The 24,578-nt window shown below is 48.9% G+C and overlaps 1 protein-coding gene across 1 annotated transcript in view; it reads right to left on the bottom strand.

The window, feature by feature from the left end:
- DLGAP2 (DLG associated protein 2) overlaps positions 1-24,578 on the bottom strand; it is a 167,618-nt gene that overhangs the window by 88,819 nt on the left and 54,221 nt on the right. Inside the window, exon 3 of the mRNA XM_017501136.2 lies at positions 16,336-16,547. Within this exon, the coding sequence (XP_017356625.2) occupies positions 16,336-16,547 (212 nt within the window). The remainder of the gene's footprint in view (positions 1-16,335; positions 16,548-24,578) is intronic.

Raw genomic sequence — 24,578 nt, forward strand, 5'->3', positions numbered from 1 at the left:
CTTAGGTGAGGCTGTGCAGGTGTGTGCCAGGGCATGGGTGAGGCCGGGCTGGTGTGTGCTGGGGAGCCTTGCTCTGTTGCCCTTAGGTGAGGCTGTGCAGGTGTGTGCTGGGGAGCCTTGCTCTGTTGCCCTTAGGTGAGGCAGGGCTGGCGTGTGCTGGGGAGCCTTGCTCTGCAGCCATGGCAGCTGTTTGTGTGTCTGGGCCCATCTAGGGCCATGGTGGAGAAGGAATAAATGAGAGTGGACATGTGGTGCCCCAGCTTCCAGCAGAACTGTGCAGCAGGAGGTATGAAGCCAGATCCTGGAAAACGTGCTCGGATTTCCAAGGTCCATCTGCACACCACCTCCTCCCTCGGCTCCCTTCCATCCACTGCTCCAGGTAGGAGAGACTTCCCTGGGAGTCTGTGGGTCTCGGCTGTTCTCCTTCTCTGGGCATCTCCAACTGGGCTTTCTAGTTTGTGTAGAATTATTGACGTCGAGGCCAAGTGTGGGCTCCAGAGTCAACACATGCGAATGGAACCGGGGTTTCCCTCTGCTGGGGATGGGTGAGGACCTCTTGCTGGAGATGCAGCAAGCAGTTGGGTGTGATGTGGGGTTGGGGGAGATGCAGGTGTGCGGGGGTGTAAACTGGGCTGCACACCACCTTTGGGTAGAGCAATCGCATGCATATTTCCTGCGGGCCAAGTAGACACGTGCCAAGTACTGATGTGGGTCATTTGACCAACAGTGAGTCCCAAAGAAAGGTGCCCTAGAGTACAGGATCCAAGTAGGCTAGAGGGTGGACCGTGGAGGTAGAAGTGGGAGGGGGAGTTGGGGAGGAAGGGGGAGGGTGAGCCATCTCTCTGTGTCAGAAAAGAAAGACTGGGGAGGCCACCTCAGGATGCTGGAAAGAACTGAAAAACGCCCGGTCCAACATTCAGGCTTAGGGAGGCAGTGACCAGAGATGAGGAAGGCCCTTTCTTCTTGCTCAGCCAAGAGCCTTCTTTCTCCTCCATTCTCCTTTCCACTGGCTATGATGGAGCCAGCATCAGGAAGAGGGAGGGCAGCGGCGTGAGTGACCCCCCACCACGCTCTGCCCTCCCTTTCCTGTAACACCCTAGAAACTCATGTTTGGCATTTGTGGAGGGAATGGAAGAACAGGACTTTGAATAAGAAAACAGACAAAGATAAAGGAAATGAGGGCTGTCTGGACAGGGCCAAGGGCTGGTGTTTTCATGGGCTGCATCTGAGGTTCATGCGCCCAGTTCTGCAGCTGTCAGCACTGGGATCAGTCCCAAGCACAGAAGGGCAAGAATGTATAAGATGTGTTCCCATTTACAGCCTCATGCCTGGAGCTTCCTTAATTATCCCAAGACTAGACACACTTATTTTTTGCTGGTCCTCCAACGCCATTTAAGACGGTTCCTTTAAGGTGGCTTAAAGCTTAATTAAGGGATATAGATCCACCAGTCCCTGGTAGTGACAATGATGGTGAGAGAGTGAAGGCTTCCGCAGGGTTGGGGCTCAGGGACGCAAGGGGCCGTCTGCTCTGAACCGAAGGAGCCTCTGAACGGGATGGGAGGAAGCAATGTCTGTCAGCAGGGCCCAGGCGCACAGACGTGGGATTCCAATTTTCAAGCAAACAGAACAGAACAGGATTCTGAGCAACCAGTTTCTTAGAACTACAAACTTACTTACTCATGAAATTAAAGTGGAACTTCAGTGTGTGGAACACACATTTCTCCTTCTTTTAGTCAGTGAAAGTTACCGCTCTTCATGAAGAATCACAACCGACTGCTAACTGATTTGGGGAGAGAGAACTGAGGAAGGGAAACCAGGTTTCAGCCGAGTAATCTGCGCCCCCAGTAGTCAGTAGCAAAATCACCAAGCTGGAGAAATGACATCCTACGTTTGACCACAGATTCCAGAAGAGAAAAGCCAACATAGAGATGAAAAGAAGCGTTAGAAACAGTGTCTGGTAATTACCAGATAGATGGGTGCTATGTTACGCGAACTTCATTACCCTGGCTACGTGACGGCTTCTGTCATGGCCCGAATGGTGTCTCCTGTTAGAAAAGGCCAATGGAAATCCCAACGCCCAGTGCCTCAGAACATGACCTCACTGAAAACAGGGTCAATGCAGATGAATGAGTTGGGATGAGGTCAGTGGAGTGGGCGCCTAGGTGCACTTAGGAGAAGAGGAGACGGGGTGCAGGCCGGGGAGGAGTTGGGGGACAGAGGCCGAGTGTGGTAAGATGCAGCTGCAGCCAGGGCACTGAAGAGGCAGGAGAGAGCCTCTCCTAGAGCCATGCAGGGAGCGAGGCCTTGCCCACGCCTTGATTCCCGGCTTCCGGCCTCCAGAACCGGGAGAGGGTAAATTTCTAAAGTTCTGAGGCACCCTCTGTGTGGTGTTTTGTTACGTCACCTCTAGAAACTGGCACAGTCCACCCCCAAATGGAAATGGTGCTTGTGAGCTGGAAGGGACCTCAGAGAGCTTCTAGCCCAGCGACGCTCACACGCGTATTCCTCACTCTCCACCAAGGCGGGGGTTCCCCGGAGCTAACCGCAAACCCCAACCACACCCCGAGAGGGGTTCTGTCTCTAACTATTCCCTTACTGTACATCTTCTTTAAAGACAGCCTTGGATGGGTGGGTTGCTCAAGTCCAGGAGTTTGAGACCAGCCTGGGCAACACGGTGAAACACCATCTTTACAAAAAAAATACAAAAATTAGCTAGGCATGGTGGCACAAGCCTATAGTCCCAGGCTCTGGGGAGGCCCAGGTGAGAGGATCATTTGAGCCCAGGAAGTTGAGGCTGCAGGGAGCTGTGATTATACCACTGAGCTCCAGCCTGGGCGACCGAGCAAGACCCTGTCTCAAAAACAAAAACAAAAACAAAAAAAAAACAACCTTGGAGACACAAAATGTGGCAATATATGACGAATAAATTTCATTTCTGAGGCTTTGAAACACACATAAAATTATTGTCCCACTCATACAGCTGAAAAGTATAATAAAGCTGTTATCATACATTTATTACTGTGGTAACTGTAACACAAGGATAATTTGTTTTTAAATGCAGTGTTATTATTGGAAAAGCTGTTCTTCCAGGTTGCTAGGGGCTCAGAAGACAATGCAACTGATGTTTTTCAATATCTTTTCTTATTTTAATGCTACACGTTTTTGCAGAAAATTTAGAAAATATTTAAAAGAAAACAGAATTCATCCACAAACCCAGAGATAAGCACTGTGAGGATACTGTGCCTTCCTGAATCACTAGTTTTCATGGCTGTGTGTGATGGTTTATAAGTCAGCTAGGATATGGTACCACAGCATTTGGTCAAACACCCGAACAGATGCTGATGTGAAGGTGTGTTTTAGAAGAGACTAATGTTCACACTGGCAGACTCTGAATAAGCAGATTTCATTCCAAAATTGAGGTAAAGTCACACTCTGGCGCCCAGGCTGGAGTGCAGTGGTGTAATCTTGCCTCATTGCAACCTTCACCTCCCGGGTTCAAGCAATTCTCCTGCCTCAGCCTTCTGAGTCGCTGGGACTACAGGCACGTGCCATTGCACTCAGCTAACTTTTTGTTTGTTTGTTTGTTTCAGTAGAGACAGGGTTTCACTATGTCGGCCAGACCGGTCTCGAATTGCTAACCTCAAGTGATCCATGCACCTCAGCCTCCCCAACTGCTGGGACTACAGGCTTGAGCCATGGCACCCTGTCAAACACTGTTAATGTTTTAACAGTCTGTACACATAGTGATTTACTTGACAATAATTTTATCTATTCAACCCTTAATACATATTTACTTACTGAAATAAAAATATTCTAAAAGTATTCTATACAAATATCCTAAGAAATAAATAAATGAATAAATTCGTGTATTGGGTATCATATGCCAAAGAAGACAATGAGCTCACTGAAGACACTGTCGTTGCTGTTGGGAGAATCCCATATATGATGACTTGCCTGTAAAACTCACTGCTGCTCTGAGTTTCACACTAGGTTCGCTAATGGTGTGACTGTACTTAACTGTGTCTTCAAATCTTACAGATTGGCCATTTCTCTGCTCTGTTCTCTTCATTCACTACATTTTCTGGAATCCTGAAGGTCAGACCTTCAACAGCCATTAGATTAAGATACATTAGCAGAAAGCCTTGCATGAGTTTTCACCGAAGTATTTCGCTGAAATATCTGTGCTGCTGCTGTTAGACATTCTGAAGCCTATGAAAGTAAAGAGAATGGCTCATATTCAAGGAATGATTGTTCTGAACACTCTCCACTGTGTGAATGTGAAAACTTCTTTTTCTATTGTGCTCCGTTAGGAGTCGTGCGATGAACTTACGTATGGCCCTTGGTTATGGGGCAGAAATGGGCATATCTCGGTTAGAGGAAAATGCTGAAAAGCAGCTCACTGGTATACTAACGAGTTAGTAAATGCATTTTGTAACTTTGAGCGTTATCATGAATGACTTAACTGTTTGGAAAGTTAAGACTTCATATAATTAGAAATGGAAAAAATTAATGGTATTTTATCTATGTCTCCAAACCTAACTCCCTACCAAAAGCAGGGGCCGAAAAGAAAAAGTGAATGGTATTCAATAATTTTACACATTATAAAAATTTGAAAAAGTAATTTAAAGGAAGAAAACTAATTAATACTGGCTATATTCTTACGAGTAACCCTATCTCTCCTTCATTTCATTCATCCATCCCTTGAGTCAAAGTGTAAATCAAAGCCAAAGTTGCTGAGTGTTTAGAAAATAGTGACTACAAAGCATTATCTAGCAATATATGTGTGATGTAGCTAAGCTGTTCTTAGGAACACTCATAGCCTTATATACTCTTATTACTAAATATACTTTCAGATGAAGAAAAAAACAACAAATAGGTCTAAGGAAAAGAGGAAGAAATAGCAACAAAAGCAGAAGTTGGTGAATTAGAAAACAATTGAAAATGAAATAAATCCACTGACAGCCGATTCCACAATCTGATCCCTCTAAGGCTCTCTGGCCTCGCCCCAGATCACCATTTTCCTTCTTTAAGACAGTCCCCCTGAAGCTGGCAGACCACTAGAGCCAAAGTTATTTACCTTGAGAAGCAAATCTATAAAAAAATTCCAAGAAAGTTATTTCCTGAAATTAAATACTTATTACAGGTGAACGAGCAATGGATTTCTGCGAAGAGACCAGTAATATGCTGCCGAAAATTAGGAGATTCTCAAGCTGTTCTTCAGAAGCAGGATCTTTTAAAGAACACATCCTGGGCTGGGCACCGTGGCTCATGCCTGTAATTACAGCAGTTTGGTAGGCCGAGGCGGGTGGATCACCAGGTCAGGAGTTCGAGACCAGCCTGGTCAACGTTGTGAACCCTGTCTCTACTAAAGATACAAAAAATTAGCTGGGTGTGGTGGCAGGTGCCTATCATCCAGCTACTCAGGAGGCTGAGGCAGGAGAATTGTTTGAACCTGGGAGGTGGAGGCTGCAGCACCATTGCCACTGTACTCTAGCCTGGGTGACAGGGCGAGGCTCTGTTTAAAAAAAAAAAAAAGCATCATGTTATTTTTTAGGGAAACAGGCAATGGGCCAGCATCTGTGGGGTCCTTATTTCTCCCACTGACTTTTCAGAGGTAGGGGTTAAAGTACACATAGATTATGGGTATAATGAACCCATTAAAAAAAAAAAGCAATTTGGAAAAACCTCCATTCTAGTTGGAATCTCCTTAGTGGCACTGGTGAAGATAACAGCTTCAGAGGCAGTCACGCCCCCAGAAAATTCCCCTCTGATGCTACCCAGGAGAAGAGATACCCTGGCAACAAGTAGACTGGTGGCTGCGCATTCACGAATCAGCATTTTCTTTGTAATGCTCTCTGCAGTAATAAACGTGTAGAGGTAGTTCCCCAAGAGTAATGTGAAAGTCAGGCTGCAGCGCGTGCATCCAGTGGTATCTGGGCTTGGGTGTGTGGGTCTAGCGTCCGTCACAGAAGGATGCATGTGGCAGCCATGCAGCTGGGACTCTGAGCCCCAGGACCTTTCACGCTGGTGCCACACCTGCTAACAGGTTACAATATGCGGCAAGCGGGCATGGAGGCTGCAGGTGGAGCTGAGGTTGCTAACCAGCAGACCCCGGGGAAGTGAGAATCTCCTGAGACCCAGGCAGGCCCCCTCTCATCACAGGAGCCTTGAAGGCAGCAGAGGAAGGCAGAGCGAGTCGGAGATCGATGTGCATGAGACAGGAGGGGTCTGCAGAGTGAGAGAGACCCCATACCCTGTGGAGCTGGCTCTGAAGAGGCAAGTGGGGGCCAGAGCTAACACATGCCTGTGGGCGACCTCTGGAAATGGGGGGCTGACCTCAGCTGACAGCAAGAACATGGGGCTTCGGTCCCGCAACCGTAACACCCTGATGTGCAAGGAACCCACTCCCCACACAGAGCCCCGGGAAGGGGCGCAGGCTGCTGATACCTCATCCTCAGCCCAGAGAGACCCGTGTTGGGCTCTGACCCGCAGGACTTGGCGGAGGAGAAACACCTTGTTTTAAGCCACTAAGTTTGCGGCAGTCCTTAAGATAGCAATAGAAAACCCACAAAATAGCTGGAGAAAAAAAGAAATGGTACAGTGATGTGCACATCTCATCTTTCCATGGAACACGTCCAAAAGTGTACATTTTTATATGCACATAAAAATGCCTGGACGGAGTGAACTGATGGGCAGTGGACACCCTGGGCACGGACACATCAGAGACAGTGTGACAGTCCACTTCACGCAATTACGTATTGTGTTAGCGCTTCACAACGAGTCCTGATGTTACAGTGTAAGCATCAATTTGATAACTCATTTAACGAATGGGCTGAGAGCGTGTGGAGGCGCTGGCTGCAGTGCTGCCCAGGCACTGCCCACGGCCGGGTGGTGAGGGTGCAGGGCCGCCAGGCTTCCCACAGACATATCTCTAGGATTTCTCCGGGGGGTGAGCTCGCCAAGCCTGGTTGCTTGTTTGCACCTGCAACGGCATACTTGGCTTAAAAAACGCTTACATGTTCTGTGGATCACGTGTTTTTAAGCTGCGGTTCTCCATAAAAGGGCTGAGCAGTGAAAGTACCCACTGCAGCCTCGTGAGCTGACAGCCCTAAGGAGTATTTTCTTTTTCTCGCTCTGTCACCTAGACTGGAGTGCAGTGGAGCAATCTCGGCTCACTGCAACTTCCACCTCCCAGGTTCAAGCAACTCTCCTGTCTCAGTCTCCTGAGTAGCTGGGATTGTAGGCATGTGCCACCACGCCTGACTAATGTTTTGTATTTTTAGTAGACACACGGTTTCTTCATGTTGGCCAGGCTGGTCTCGAACTCCTGACCTCAAGTGATCCATCCTCCTCAGCCTCCCAAAGTGCAGGGATAACAGGTGTGAGCCCCCCTGCCCAGCCAGTGGTATTAATAAGAGAACACAGGCTCTTAGGAGCCTCCCTCCTAAGGTCTTTATGAAAACAATACCAGGTGTAGCAGGCTAAAAACTAGATATTGAAGTAAAATATAAGAAATATAGAAAGAACAGAAAAGAATAAGGAAAGCATGAAATTTAAAAAATGGAAGTTTTAATTTGTCTTTCCTTTTACTTAAGTTTTTGATTTAAATTTAAGAAGGACATTTTTTTCTAACAGAAAAAAATTAGAATAAGATTAGAGTTAGTATGCACGTGAAGAAGACATCAGGTCAAAAGCTAAGAATTTACTAGAGAGACAATAAAATCCATGAAGAGCTCTAAGAGTGAGACACTGGTACCACCACGAGGCAGGTGGACAGATAATGTCCCGTTGCCCTTCCTCATGGGTGCCTCTTGGGTCTGCTGGGTCCATAGTGGGTTCTACTTTCCCGACAGGCATAGACCCCAGGGGCAAGGGCCAAGCACCATTCTGAGCCCCAGGTCCTTACCTCAAATCCAGAGAAGAGATATTGTCAGCACTTGGGAACCCAGGGTTGGACCGGTTAGAGTGCAAATGCTCATTCTGCAAGTGCTGGCAAGGCAGCAACACAGGCTGCCAGCAGAACCTCCCCTCCACTTCCCTCCAGCTGAAATGCAAAATGTGGAGCCATGAGCTCGTGGGTGGTAGAGGAAAGTCAAAGCCAGGAGCATATGGCTTCCTATTAACTGAAGAAATGCAAGGTGCAGGTGTGTGGCATCGCGAGCAGCCTGGCATCCGCTACTTTTTTGACTCATATAACCTAAAGGAGTTTAAGAAATCAGGTGAATGTGAATCAGCTTTACACACATCTTTTAAATTGATTATGTTTAGGCTCTAAACAGGATTACTTTACTGGCGTTGCTAACAGCAGTTCATTTATTAAGTTGATTATCAATAATCCCTGACAAGTGAGTCATAAGAAGTTGGTTTTATCCATTCATTCAGTGTGTGCAGAGCACACACAAGATGCCTGGCGGTGAGGTGCAAAGGCGATGATAAATGAGACGGCTCTTCTTTCAGAGGCTGTAGGAACTCTTGGGAAAAGCAAACAGGCGTGTGTAGAGACAGGCATGAGCCGTGAAGAAATACGCGGCCGGGGACCTAACTCCAGGGAGGCGATTGGGAGCTGGCCATTGAAGGGTGACCGGCGGCGGGGAGGAGATGGTAAACGGCCAACTTCAAGTCAAGGAGTGACGAGGAAGAAACCCTCAGGGAACAAGGCTTTCCGGCACGCGGAGGGTCTCAGACAGAAGCGGAGATGTGAGATCAGCCTGTGATGTGAGGGGCAGGACTTGGATCGGCGTCGGAGAGGTGCTAGCTGAGTGGCCTGGAGGAGACTTTGGGAGCCCAGATGCAAAACGGAGTTTCGACATCAGGAAACACAAAACCGTGAGGAGTGTTGGGCTAAGAAACAGAGGAAGCGGCTCTGACGGGTCTTTACTCTTTCTAGATGGATTCCGCAAAGACTGATTTCTTCAAGAGGCTTCTTACTCAGATGTTGGCCTGACTCTGCAAGGTCTCAAAAGCAGCCCTGAGGCACCCTGGCTATGGAGGCACAGCCACTGCCATGGGTCAGTGGACACTGGGAGATCCGTGCCAGCACCGTGGTATCACGCTGTCTGGAGCAAACGGCGTTTCCAAGGCAGGCTGATGGGCCGGAGGAGTATCCGAGCCCGCCTTCAGAGCTGTCCTCAGATGGGTCCATTGACAGCTGGTGTTCTCTTGGTTACTCATTTGATCACCGCACCCAACCAATGGCAGATAGGAGGGAGAAGAGGCTTGGAGCCATCTCCTCACTTAAATCGCCTGCTCATAAATATACCCCAAAACGGAAGTGTCAGGAGGCTGAGGTATGTCCCTTCTCTTCCGGTTCCAGAATGCAGTGTATTTTGCACCTTGGAGAAACCACTTCTCAGGATTCTGTTCTATGCTCCACTATCCATCGTTTCATAAGATTCACTTTGGGCAGTTCTGGTTCAGATGCCGAATCTGTCAGTGCGTCTCACTTTCTGCGTGGCTGTAAGAGTTTCGGCAGATGGACAGTCACACAGCCGCCATCACGACCAAGAGGCACAGCCTTCTTCTCGATGCACAGCCTGAGTCCTGCCGCGCTCTCCTCTCACAGCCGTGCTTAAAGAACTTCCTTCCTTGGGAGGCTGCGGCAGGCGAGTCATTTTTGAGGTCAGGAGTTCAAGACCACTCTGGCCAACATGGTGAAACCCTGTCCCTACTAAAAATACGAAATACAAAAATTAGCCGGGCGTGGTGGTGCACACCTGTAATCCCAGCTACTCAAGAGGCTGAGGCAGGAGAATCACTTGAACCCAGGAGGTGGAGGTTGCAGTGAGCCCAGATTGTACCGCCATACTCCAGCCTGGACAACAGAGCAGGATTCCATCTGGGAAAAACAAAAAACAAAACTAACAAAACAAAACAAAACTTCCCTTCATATTTCTTGCAGCACTGGCCTGCCGGCAATGAACTTCCCCAGCATTTTTTTTTTTTTTTTTTGCTAGGGATGTCTTTATTTCACTTTGCTTTATGAAAGATATTTTCTCTCAGTCTAGAATTCTGGGCTAACGTATTTGTCTTTTCCTATTTTAAAGACGTCACTTGATTATGTGCTGGCCAGAATAGTTTATGATGGAAAATTTGCTGTAATTCTTTATTCTTCTGTTTATAATGCTCTTTACTTTTCTGGGATTTTTGAAAGAGATTGTATCTTCATCCGTCACTTCTGGTAGTTTGACTACAGTGTGTATACACGTGGGGCGTTTTGTTTCCACTATTAATCTGTCTTGAGGTTTTCTCAGATTCTTCAGTCTGTGAGGTGATGTACCTTGTTAATGTTAGAAGTTCTCTGGTGTTAGTGCTCCCATGTGTCTTCTGTTCCGTTCTCCTTTCGTTGTTCTGGCTGGGGTTCGAGTTCTGTGTGTGTGAGCACGTGGGATAGCGCTCCAGAGCTCCCCCAGGCTCTTTTCTGCCGTTTGCCTCCCACGCTTTCTCTCTCTGAGCCTCGGCTGGGTAACGTCCATGGAGTTCTCTTCAAGGTCACTGATTCCTTCCTTATGTGGAGCCTACGGATGAGTCATCCGCAAAATTCTTCTTTATTTCTGAAACCACGAATCCCATCTGTGGTCTTTCCTCTGCCTCTTCCTTAGAGTTCTCCCCTCTCCGCTGCTTCCCATTTGGTCAGGCCCACTGTGCGCAGATAGACCATATAACCCCAGTCACTTCAACGTTTTCTCTGAGAGTCTGTGGGAACATCCGTGCCATTTCTGAATCTTGTCTTGATTGCCCTGTGTCTTGAGAATGAGCTTTAATTTCATTGTGTATCCCAGTTTTGATGAAATCTTCCTCATCGTGTACACAACAGTGGGAATGGGGGTGAACAATATTAGGGCTGGGAAATGGACAGGCCTCTTACTCTATCGGGCTTTCGGTGCAATGCGGTGAGGCCATCAGACCAGGCGCAGAGGGAGGCAGTGAGGTCGTCGGGTCAGGCACACAGGAGTGCGGTGAGACCATAAGACCAGGCGCAGAGGGAGGCAGTGAGGTTGTTGGGTCAGTCACACAGAAGGGCGTTGAGACCGCTGGGTCAGGTGCAGGGGAGGGCGGTGAGACAGCTGGGTCAGGCGCACAGGAGGGCGGTGAGACCGCTGGGTCAGGCGCACAGGAGGGCGGTGAGACGGCTGGGTCAGGCGCACAGGAGGGCGTTGAGACCGCTGGGTCAGGCGCACAGGAGGGCGGTGAGACCGCTGGGTCAGGCGCACAGGAGGGCGGTGAGACGGCTGGGTCAGGCGCACAGCTGGCCGAATCCTGCTGCTCTGGGGCTTCTTGCCTGGCAGCACAGACTTTACCTCCTCCAGAGCTGCCTTTTGCTTAGGGCGGTAGCGCGGTGCTGGGGGGCTTCCTCAGTGCCCCCACTTAACCTGGTTATTATTAATCTGCTTTGGTGATAGCACTTTTAGTTTGTTGGCTTTTATCATAAATAAGTGTTTAAATTTACTAATTTAAAGTGGTTTATTTATAATTCCACCCCCATGGAATCATGCCTAGATACCTCTTCTCCACCCCAAGAGAATAGAATACTCATATACATATGTGTCTGTACATATACACACATACATACGTGTGTGTCTGTATATATATACATATATAATTTTTATGTTTAATCCATCAGAATTTATCTTTATATATGATATGAAGTATCTTCAAAATAAGCTCTTCTTTCTTTATAAATATAAAGTGCTACCTTCACTAGAAAATAACTCAGAGATACTTAAAATTATTAGAGCCTTGACTTTTTAATTGAACTAAGCAGAAAAAAAAAGCAAAGGCCCCCAAATGAAATAATTTGGTCTACCTTTCATCACAATCAGAATTGAACTGGTTATTCAAGTATTTCAAATGTTAATATATAAGCAAGTCCAGTATCTCAAAACCAAATACATAAGCTAATTTAGAAATGCAGTGAATTGGATTCAGCAGGACATGGAATTTGCATTTCAATTAGTTGATAATAATTCTAAGTGGTGCTCTGTGCATGGGCAGGGTCTGGCCCACGGACAACGGGGCCATTAGGCCCAGGATATGACCTTTCTGACTGGGGACACAAGGCCGAGAACCCATACACCAGGGCACAAGACAGGTGGGAGGCGATTTCTGCTTATCTGTGTTTTTGAGAGTGAAAGACTTTCTATTATCATGCACAGTTTTAGAGAACACAGCAGGGTATAAGGGAAAGTACTTATATGTATAGTTAGGATGTGCATACTAAGTGATGAATGAGAAAATGGATTTTTTCTCAGTTTTATAGCAGGAAGATAAAGCAGTTTATAACAGAATAATTTGGCATTATTCCAAGAGGGGGAACATTCTGAAGTAGAGTTACTGCAGTCTTTGCAGAAGGAGGGCTCTGTTCTGTGGTTCAGAAGGAGGGTGGATAACAGCCACTAAAGACCCAAACTTCTTCCAGTCCCACATCAGGCAGAGTCAAAAAAGCACTGTGGACACAGTCCATCTCACAGGACGGCAGAGTGAACGGAGGAACCACTGTCCATCTCACGGGACGGCAGAGCGAAGGGAGGGACCACTGACCATCTCACGGGACGGCAGAGCGAATGGAGGGACCACTGACCATCTCACGGGACGGCAGAGCGAACAGAGGGACCACTGACCATCTCACAGGACGGCAGAGCAAAGGGAGGGACCACTGACCATCTCATGGGATGGCAGAGCGAACGGAGGGACCACTGACCATCTCACAGGACAACAGAGCGAACGGAGGGACCACTGTCCATCTCACAGGACGGCAGAGCAAAGGGAGGGACCACTGACCATCTCACGGGACTGCAGAGCGAACGGAGGGACCACTGACCATCTCACAGGACGGCAGAGCGAACAGAGGGACCACTGACCATCTCACGGGATGGCAGAGCGAACGGAGGGACCAGGACTGCAGAGTGAACGGAGGGGCCACTGACCATCTCACAGGACGGCAGAGCGAACGGAGGGACCACTGACCATCTCACGGGACAACAGAGCGAACCGAGGGACCACTGTCCATCTCACGGGACGGCAGAGCGAATGGAGGGACCGCTGTCCGTCTCACGGGACGGCAGAGGGAACGGAGGGACCGCTGACCGTCTCACGGGACGGCAGAGCGAACGGAGGGACCGCTGACCATCTCACGGGACGGCAGAGCGAACGGAGGGACTGCTGACCGTCTCACGGGACGGCAGAGCGAACGGAGGGACCGCTGACCGTCTCACGGGACGGCAGAGTGAACGGAGGGACCGCTGACCATCTCACGGGATGGCAGAGCGAACGAGGGGCCGCTGACCATCTCACGGGACGGCAGAGTGAACGGAGGGACCGCTGACCATCTCATGGGATGGCAGAGCGAACGAGGGGCCACTGACCATCTCACGGGACGGCAGAGTGAACGGAGGGACCACTGACCATCTCACGGGACGGCAGAGTGAACGGAGGGGCCCAGAACTTCCCGGGGCCTTTGTGTGCCTGATCATTTCAGATAAGAACCGGAGCCCACACCCAGCAAATTAAAACCAAGTACAATTAGAAGTCCATCTTCCCATCATATTTGCATTCTTAATATTGCTCAGGTGACTAGAAGTTGCTCCTGCACACCAAAAGGAGAATAAAAGCCTCACGGAGATAAGCGAGCATTCGTTCTCATTTTTATCTGAATCGCTCAGCTACTTCAAAGATTTTTTCAATCAGCTCCTGCTGGGAAGTTCTTTGGTGCAAAAAAGAGAAAAACACTCAGTGCACTGTATCCAATTACTTTGAATTCTGTTTAAAATACAATTATAGAATCACCAATTTTGTTTGAAGCAGCCTTTGGGTATAAAATAAATGCAGGATAAGGGTGGTCTGTTTATGTAATTTACCGGCAAATGTTGTCAGAGTAAGTTAATGCAGACTTCTGCACCTTGCCGCCGGCAGCTGTGAGCATCTGCAGTGGTGCCAATGGCACCTCGGAGGCACCGGGTGGCGTCTCAGGACCCGAGGAGCCAAGGGCAGGTTGAGGAGGAAGGTCAGTGCTGTCTGCGCTGAGTGCCACCCACTGCCCAGCAGGCCATGTGTGCCCCGGGGGAGTCCCAGGCTGCTGCCCTTCCTTGGTCCTGCAGCCTCCTCTCACCTGTTCCTGCTGCAGAAACTCTTCAGTTCTGCAGGCTCCTCTCACCCCGCCGGCCTTGGGCGCTCTTGACACCCGTCCCTGCTCCCGGAACCCCTGGCCCAGGCTGCTCCCGACACTGTCCCTGCTGCAGGGACACCAGGCTGCAGCCTCCAGCACGGCTGCCTTTCGGCATCCATCTCTCCTCATAAGCTTCTCATTGGATGTCCCGCGGAATTTACTTGCTTTAATTTTTTTTTTTTCTTTTTTTTTTGAGATGCAGTCTTGCTCTGTCACCCAGGCTGGAGTGCAATGGCACAATCTTGGCTCACCACAACCTCCACCTCCTGGATTCATGTGATTTTCCTGCCGCGGCCTCCTGAATCACTGGGATTACAGGTGTGTGTCACCACGCAAGCTAATGTTTGTATTTTTAGTAGAGATGGGGTCATAATAAAATGGAAATGCCAACTAACTGTTGAATAAACACTCTTGCTGGATGGATACTGAGGCTCTGGTGGGAAGGCCACACCTGACTCATCACCGAGGGAAGTTTCTGCTGCCTCTGGGCATAGGGGGCAGTGTGGTTTAGCTGCATAAAACCGAGAGACCTAGAGTTGACTTCTGGTAGCTTCATGACGCACTGAGGCATGGCTCTTCATGTTCAAGGCTTGGGTCACGACACCTGCTTCAGCAGGTATGCTGACAGCTGCATTTACACACAGCAGCACAGAGCGGCCAGGAGCTGGGATGGTTACTGCTCCTGGTATACCAGAAGTCTTGTGACTAGTGCCAGCGCTATGCCTAGTTCATCACTCTCCTGTCTCACGTTACCCCCTTGTATGCTAGAATCTGGCGATGCAGAAACTTTCCATTTTCTGATCGCACCTGAGTGATCCCACAGAGTCGGTGTTCAATATGAAGCAGTGTTGTTATAAAATCTGATTTCCCTCTTCAGGAGCCTGGTCCTGCTCTGTACAGGGGTGAGGCTCTCCTGTGCACTGCTTACCCTAATGTTCTAGGGCAGACCCCTCAGTGTACACGCAGGTCTGAAGGGAGACAAGCCCAGAGCTACCAGAATGGGTTAGGAGTCCTGTCTCACACATTTAGAGAACACTTCACTTGACACTTGTAAGTTAAACCTGTGCCACCTATGACTACTCACTAACGTGCCCTGGCTCTGTTAGATTCTAGGGGGTAGGCTCCCGCTTTTGGTGAAGGGCCAGATGTGACTGTTCCAGAGTGTGCCAGCTGTCAGGGTGCCGCACACCTGCTCAGCCCTGCCTGAATCTGGGAGGCAGCCACAGCAATATGGCAACCAGAGAGCGGGCTGCTTTCCAATAAAACTTTATACACAGAACAGGCCCTTGGCTGGCCCTTGCTTGCCTCCATCTGGACTGAAAGCTCCATTCCCTGGTGTTATCCCATGGAAAGGAATGACAGAGGGATGATGTCACGGCCCGGGGCTCCCTGTCTGACTTGTGGGTCATAATTAATAATGCTTATGCGATACTGGCCAAGATTGAGAAGCTGTTACACCCTGGCCATCCACGTGCACAGGACCTCACAGCCAGCCGTGGGCAGCAGGGGAGCTTCCAGGTGGTTCTTGACATTTCCACCCAGATAACCTGTGGGACTCAGGATACACAGCAGCATGGCTGTTGTAACAGTCATATTTTCATAGTTCGTAGGAATGGCTGATTTCCCAAGAGTTTTATCTGTCTATATTTTGGAAATTGTCAAATTTATTAACAATACATTTTGAACAAATATGTAAAGTGTAGGGTGTTCTATTTATAAAGCTAGTCCACTTCCTCACTCCTCTACAAAAACGTGTTGCCTAGAAATGCAGTTATAAAGTTACAGTCAACAACAAAATTCCCGTTAATGATTTTTACCCACAAAGACCTTCAAACACACAGCCACGCACACACATTCATGCAGATGGAGACCCACGCTCGTCCTTGGAGTAATTCGAATGATCAGAAAGGTACGATGGCTCAGTCTGGCTTTAAAGTTTGAAGCGGAAGTCACCCAGCCAGACGTCACCGATTACCATGTAATTAATAAGTGACCAAAGCTCTGGTTGTTCTAAAAAAAAAAACAAACTTGAAAACTGATGGCCATGGGGTCTAGTATTTTCAGCTCGGGAATGCAGTTTGCATGGGTGGCACTAGCTCACGGTGAAGCGGTTTTGGAGAGGGAGCTCGGAGACGGGGCAGTGCTTGGATCGGGAAGGCGCTGGTCCCACTTACGTCTGGTGCTCTCCGAGCGGTCTCTGCCCGATGGACTTCAGCAGTGGCTCCGGTCGGATCGCCGACTTTGGTGACGTCTTGGGGCTGGAGTCTGACTCTCCACTCTCCTCGTCCCCCATGGCTTTAATGTAGCTCCCACTTCTCATTCTCCTGCAGGGAATCTCCTCATCTTTGCCACCGGTGGGGTACCCTCCCCACTCATCCTGAGGCACCTAGGAGCAGACAGACATGGACATGCGTCAACGTTCTCATGGAGAACAGTGGCACCAGTTTCCTTTCGGAAACAAATCCTCTCCAATTCCATAAAGACATAGATCTCTACAGTCATTTATCATTTAAAGTCAGATGTATGACAACGCACACCCTGAAATGATGTGAAGATGACACTGCTGGTTTTCTTCATTATAAACGTGGCAGGGAAACATCATGGATGAAGTGAGAACGTGAGAAAAGCAAGAAAGGACACCTGCAATCTCAGCGGCTGGGACGAGCCCCTGGCTACAATTCAGTTTCATTTCCCTCTGGCGTAAGAGGAAATTGAAGCTTGAGAAACTGAACAGAGAAGAAGAAAAGGAAGAAAAATAGGAAAACAAGGGAGAAAATGCCTATCTTAGTGTCCATTTATACCTCAATTGCAAGGAAATAAAGCAGTGTGGTTTTAACTCCAGAAGCCGAGTTATGCCACACATGCAAGATCTCCGTGCTCATAGCTGGAAAAGGATCTGCACAGCCATGTCATAGGCCACCTGACATACAGCCGAGCACCCGTGCATGGTATAGATCTGCCTGGTGCAGAACTCAGCACCCGTTCATGGTATATACCTGCCTGGTGCAGAACCCGGCACCCGTGCATGGTATGTACATGCCTGGTGCAGAACTCAGCACCCGTGCATGTTATATATCTGTGTGGTGCAGAACCCAGCACTTGTGCATGGTATATATCTGCCTGGTGCAGAATCCAGCACCCATGCCTGTTGTACATCTGTGCTGTGCAGAGCTGAGCACCCATGCATGTTATATATCTGCCTGGTGTATAACTCAGCACTTATGCATGCTATATATCTGTGAGGTACAGAGCTAAGCACCCATGCATGGTATATATCTGCCTGGTGTATAACTCAGCACTTATGCATGCTATAAATCTGTGTGGCACAGAGCTAAGCACCCATGCATGTTATATATCTGCCTGGTGTATTGCTATATATCTGTGAGGTACAGAGCTAAGCACCCATGCATATCATGTATCTGCCTGGTGTATAACTCAGCACTTGTGCATGCTATATATCTGTGTGGCACAGAGCTAAGCACCTATGCATGTTATATATCTGCCTGGTGTATAACTCAGCACTTGTGCATGCTATATATCTGTGTGGCACAGAGCTAAGCACCCATGCATGGTATATATCTGCCTGGTGTATAACTCAGCACTTATGCATGCTATAAATCTGTGAGGTACAGAGCTAAGCACCCATGCATGTTATATATCTGCCTGGTGTATAACTCAGCACTTATGCATGCTATATATCTGTGAGGCACAGAGCTGAGCACCCATGCATGTTATATATCTGCCTGGTGTATAACTCTGCACTTGTGCATGCTATATATCTGTGTGGCACAGAGCTAAGCACCCATGCATGTTATATATCTGCCTGGTGTACAACTCAGCACTTGTGCATGCTATATATCTGTGAGGCACAGAGCTGAGCACCCATGCATGTTATATATCTGCCTGGTGTACAACTCAGCACTTATGCATGCTATATATCTGTGAGGTACAGAGCTAAGCACCCATGCATGTTATATATCTGCCTGGTGTACAACTCAGCACTTGTGCATGCTATATATCTGTATGGCACAGAGCTAAGCACCCATGCATATCATGTATCTGCCTGGTGTATAACTCAGCACTTATGCATGCTATATATCTGTGTGGCACAGAGCTAAGCACCCATGCATATCATGTATCTGCCTGGTGTATAACTCAGCACTTATGCATGCTATATATCTGTGAGGCACAGAGCTGAGCACCCATGCATGTGATATGTCTGACTGGTGCAGACCTGAGCAACTGTGCATGTTATATATATGTGTGGTGCAGAACTCAACAACATGCATGTTATATATCTGCATGGTAGCAAACTGAGCAACTGTGCATGTTATGTAGCTGCCTGGCACAGAACTGGGCCAACGCACATGCTATATATCTGCCTTGTACAGAGCTGAGAACGTACATACAATATGTCCACGTGGTTCAGAGCTGAGCATGCACACATGTAACACACCTGCCTGGTACACAGTAGGGCACCAGTGCATATACATGTCTTCCATGTTCAGAGCGTATTTTATACCTGCCTGGCCTGGGGCTGAGCCTTCTCTGTGCTGTGTATCTGACTGGTCCAGAACTGAACACACGTGCATTCTGTGTCACCCACAACCGCCCCACAGGCTGCCTGCTGTGTGTGTGTGTGTTTAATGTCTCTCTGAGGGGAGGGTAAACCATGAAGACGAGAATGTGGGCCAATATTCTTCTTCCATCACCATCTGTGACACTGGAAACCCAGCTCTGCAATGAACAAAGAGTCACGGAACCTGAACACAATGGTTTGTGCTGCGGGAGCTGCTCCGTGCAGCTCAGGACATGGGTTCTTTTCCGCATGGTTCATTAGCTTTGAACAGCTCCCCAGAGGCTCTGGATAAAGTTGACTCCATAGGAAAAATTCACATTTACAAAGGCAAAAGAACACAGCATGCGATCGCTGAGGGTAGACAACGCCAAAGTATTCCATAGCAACTATATCATTTCCCGCAGTCTGTAGTCAAGGAAGGAACTAACGCAGAATGTTCTTCATGCTGGAGAAGAGAATCTCCCCAAATGCTGTTTACAGAGAAAGAAAATAAAAAATTTCCATATTTAAAGTCTTCAGATGGGGTATTTTTCCTCCCACTGTAAAATATTTAGATACTGAGGTAAATTCTTTATGTCATCATAAAAGGAACCTTCTATCTTTCCAGTGTCCATATTGGCTGGGAGCCAGCTGATAGTGCTAACAGCAGGGACCATGTGGCGGCTGGTAAAGGCCACCGCGTTAATTCCTAGACGGCGCGAAGGCCCGAAGGCCAAAGGCCCCCGCGTTCATTCCTAGACGGCGCGAAGGCCCGAAGGCCCCCGCGTTCATTCCTAGACGGCGCGAAGGCCCGAAGGCCCCCGCGTTCATTCCTAAACGGCGCGAAGGCCCGGCAGATCCACCATCTTCCACACTGCAGCCAGGACAGGAGCCAGGGGAGAGGGAAAGCCGTGCTCGTTTCTGTCACTCATACATCCTGCACTTCCAGTCTGAGGAGCAGGAGCTCTGCTCACCATGGACCTCGTGTGGCAAAAGGGGTCCCAAACACCACCCAGCCCTGAAGCAGCAAGGCTCAGACACCCAAACACCACCCAGCCCTGAAGCAGCAAGGCGCAGACACCCCAACACCACACAGTCCTGCAGCACAGAGGCGCAGACACCTGAACACCACACAGTTGCACGGCAGAGAGGTGCAGACACCCCAACACCACACAGTTGCATGGCAGAGAGGTGCAGACACCCCAACACCTCACAGTCCCACAGCAGAGAGGTGCAGACACCCCAACACCACACAGTCCTGCAGCAGAGAGGCACAGACACCCCAATACCACACAGTTCCACGGCAGAGAGGTGCAGAGATCCAAACACCACCCAGCCCCGCAGGCTCTTGTGGGTAAGGGTGCAGGTGGATCACAGCTGTAGCACCCCCAAGGCAGCCCAGACACACGGCATCTCACGGTGACACCCCAGCAGCACGCACAGTGTAAGGAAGAGAGGACTGGACAGGATGGAAAGTTCCAGGTTCTCCTTCCATCCTGAATCCAAAAGGCCTGGAGGCTCAGGAAGAGGATCCCGACCTGCAACTGTGAGCTGGACAGGAGGTGTTTGCAGTCCTCTCCAGCTGGGTTCTTCTAAAGCCTTCATGACCTGGTGCCTTGTGCCCAGGTGTGCACGGGTTCACAGAGGCATACGGACCATGTTGAGAGGGCATTGGGAGTATTGTATTCATCTGTTCTCATGCTGCTAATAAAGACATACCCGAGACTGGGTAATTTATAAAGGAAAGAGGTTTAATGCACTCACAGTTTCACATGGCTGGGAGGCCTCATAATCGTGGCAGAAGGTGAATAAGGAGCAAAGCCATGTCTTCCACGGTGGCAGGCAAGACGGCGTGTGCAGGAGAACTACCCTTTATAAAACCACCAGCTCTCATGAGACTTCACTACTGCGAAAACAGCATGGGAAAGACCCACCCCCATGATTCAATCACTGCCCACTGGAGCTCTCTCATGACATATGGGGACTATGGGAGCTGCAATTCAAGATGAAATTTCGGTGGGGACACAAACCATATCAGGTATCAATGACTTGGTCAAGGTGAAAGTCCCACAGATGACACTGCAGAGCTGCGGAAGCTGTCGGTGGGTAGGAGAGAGGCCTGCGGCCTCAGCCAGAGCAGATTCTCTCAGCAAGAAATCACCAATTAAGGAAATAGGTGTAAATTTGCCCATGTTTTGTCAAATTTTGTCCACGTGAATTTTGGTTTCACATTTCCTGACAGTGAGGAATTTGAGCACTGAAAAAAGTGACTCACGAAGAATCAAGAATTCCCATCTTTGGGCATTTGACAGTTGTTATCTTCGTGTCTTCAAACCAGGTGGTGGGCAGTGAAGCGTCCAGTCTTTCTGGAGATTCCTGGAGGCCTTCGGACTGGTCACGTCCTGAGACTGGGCAACTTTCTTTCCATGAAGGTTCCCCAAGACGGTGCGAGCCAGGGCCAGGGACTGGGGAGTTCTTCATTAGGAGAAACGATGACAACGTGCTGTCACAGGGGATGGCTTACCATACCTATTACAACCACAGGATGCCCACCCCACTACCCAAAATCCCATTGCAGAGTACGTATTTAGCTGTGGAAAGACATTCATGACGGGGAAAAGCAATTTTTACAGCACAGCGTCCACCCGATGTTTTTACGCTTTTTAGAGATGTAACTGTGTTTTGTGCAGAAACGGCCAGAAGATGTGAAACAGGGGCTATCGCCAGGAGATGGGGGCTACAGGCTTTTCAATGATTTTTCTTTATACTTTCCAAATTGTGTACATGAACCCTATATGATTTTTGTAATAAACACCCTTATTTTTAATTTAAGACAAGCCACAGTCCTCCGTGAGGTTACAATTCAGTAGAGGAGATGGACGTGAAATGAAATGAGTGACAGCATCATCAGGGTGGAGAAGCCAGCATGAAGGGGACATGGGCTGAAGGATGCTGTCTGCCAATGGGGCGAGGATCAGGGAAGGTCCTGGGGTGAGGTCTGGTTCCCGTTTGTCTGAGTTGGACCAGCAGAAGGTACAAGCAGAGGCAATGGGGCAGAGGAAGGCCTGGCCACCCAGCTCCTGGACACGGGGACGCTCACACCGTCACTCTCTCCGGGGCGCGTAAAGAGCTGGGTTCGGGACGGGAGGCTGAGGCTGGCCGGCGGCAGATGGAAGAGCAGCCTGTCTTCCATCAAAGAAGAGATTTACTTTGGCAGGTTTACGGGATTTTTTGTGTGAATTAAAAACATGCTTCCATAAAAAACAAAGTAAAGATTTTTCAGCAGCCTGAGAATTAACTAACAAATGAGCCCAGCTTGTATGTATGTTTCTGTTTCTGATTTAGGAAGCCAATTTCGGAGTCTTTGACAGAAGAAATTTCAATACAGAAAGAACGTCAACCAGAGTCAATTTCGAATCATGAATTCAAGTACCCAATTCCCATTCTCCAGCATATGTCTGGAGACTATCAAAAGAACAGAAGAGCAATACTAACATGCCAGCATGCCTCAGCAAACAAATCTCCCTCCGTTACGCTACAGTGTTCTAACCCGGTGGCCCACAGCGCAGGGTGGCCAAGTGCACACTTGGATATGCAAGTGGCTTTACAGCCTTCAGTGACCGAGGGAATAAATGTCTTTTAATGACAGCTACCAGCCTCTGCAAATCCAATTTGCAGTTTAACAGCAATCAATTACCCTAATTACCTCCCTGCACTTAGTGATGGGCAATGTTCATAATTTCTCACAAAAAGGCGTTTTCATAAGGGTGACATCAGCATACATTTTGACGTCTCCTGCTACTTGCTTTAGGGGTAGTTCAACACTGCACAAATTGATATAGCTTTTCTTTCTTCCAAGCTGCAAAGCCCAGGTGAAAGGGGCCAAGATTCTATAATCACATTCTCTTTCAGGCATTGGAACTGAGGAAGAACAGAATCCATTGCTGTGCATTCCTGCAGAAAAATGCCTCTGCATTCTTTCAAGCCTTGTGTGTGTGCATTTGTATGTGTGTATGGGTAATGTGCATATATGTGTGCACGTATGTGGGTGTGCATGCATGACTATGTGTGTATGTGCGTGCATGTATATATTCCCATGTATGTGCGTATATGCATGCATTTGTGTGTGCACGTGTGCGTATGTGTAATGTGTGTGTGCATATGTATGTTGTGCATATGTGTGTGCAGGTGTGCATTTGTGTGTGCATATGTATGTGTGTGTGTGTGCATGTGTGTGTATGTGTGCACATGTGTGTTAAATGCACACCAAGCATGCCAGCCCTGGTGTTAGAAATGGCAGTGAGTCAGCTGGGCTCTTGTGCCTCAGGTTTTCACAGTAAATGATGGATCTAAAAGGGGTGCCCTCTGGAGCCACCCTGGGAATCCATCTGGTGCAGCTTCCACACTCACATAGTAAGGGGAGCATTACCAGCATCCAGAGAGCCCGGCAATGCTAGTTTTCAGGAAACCACAGAGCAGTCCCACCCGAGGATGACCCAGCTCATGCCCCGCGTGCTTCCCAAAGCCTGTCTTCCTCTCCACTCCATAATCACCTGGCCTTGAACTTAAAAAAGGTTTGTATGTGAAACCAAGTCTTCTTTGTAACTGGAAGATGAGCTTATTCAGGAATGACTTCCCAGGTAAATCCAGGGAAGATGGAACTTTTTTGTTTGGCACTTCTCCAGCAATTTTTTGCCATTTCCAAAAATGCCACCAGGGTTGGCAGCATGTTGGTGGCCCTGGCACAGTCACTGTGATGCCCGTGGGTCGGATCTGAAGCTTTCCAGCCATGGTCACGGTCCCCAGAAGCAGGCACTGAACACTTTATTCTGCGCACGTCTGTTGCTGTGGCTCAGCACGGTTACATAAACATACTTTTCATTGAAAGTTGCTTTATACGTGTTGTTTCAAATAGTGCATATGTAGGGAGGTTATAAACAAGTTTCATGTCAGGACAGTCAGGGAGACATCATGAAGTGTTTGTTATGAATGTGACTCTCAGTGTGATGAGTTCAAGAGCGACTGTATGGACAGGAATTGCATGACTTTGTCATAATGCTGGGAGTCTGGAGAGCACATGGTGAGATTCTGAGGCAAATCTCCTGGGATCTGAGGCTTCCTATATAAAGGTCTCCTCCGCTGGGCCAGAGAGCCTACAAGGTGGGCAGTGAGGGCTGTGGGCAGGCAGTGAGGAGCGTGGGTAGGTGGCGAAGGCAGAGGGTCTGTGCAGAGACGGGGGACTTCCCGGTGCCGCAGGATGGTTGGGGTGGGTAGGGGCCGGGAGTGTTTGGGAAAGGAGATGGCGGGGTCCTCGGCCATCCCGAGGGTTCCTCCGCATACTTCAGGGAACAGCAGCAGTGTGTGCAGAACCCGACCAGAGGGCCAGCCTCGGAGCCCTGTCCGCGCTGTGCTCTGAGCTGCAGCACAGAAGCCTGGCTCTAATTTCCACAGATGCATGGGATCCCAAGACAGGCGAGAGGGTGACTGGTCTCTGTGTCTGGCTGAGCACCCATCACAGGTTTACTCAATTTCGGTCGAGGTTCTTGTCTAAAACTACTTTCTCTTTCTGTTCTGTCTCCCCCTGACCCCATCTCTCTCTGTATGCTTGTCTCTTTCTCTACTGGCCTCCTTCTCTCTCTCTCTCTCTCTCTCTCTCTTTCTCTTTCTTTCTTTCTTCCTTTCTCTTTTTATAAGTCTGTGAACTGGAAAGAGTGACTACAGCTCATCCCAGGGCAGTGGCTGCTGGAGCAGGAGGGCTGCCACCTGCAGGCCAGGTCCACGCCACCTGACCACGTTCCCGGTAGAGCCTTGGCATTGGCGCTGGAGCAGGAGGGCTGCCACCTGCAGGCCAGGTCCACG

This window comes from Cebus imitator, unplaced genomic scaffold, assembly GCF_001604975.1.
Source record: "Cebus imitator isolate Cc_AM_T3 unplaced genomic scaffold, Cebus_imitator-1.0 Scaffold279, whole genome shotgun sequence".
Lineage (NCBI taxonomy): Eukaryota > Metazoa > Chordata > Mammalia > Primates > Cebidae > Cebus > Cebus imitator.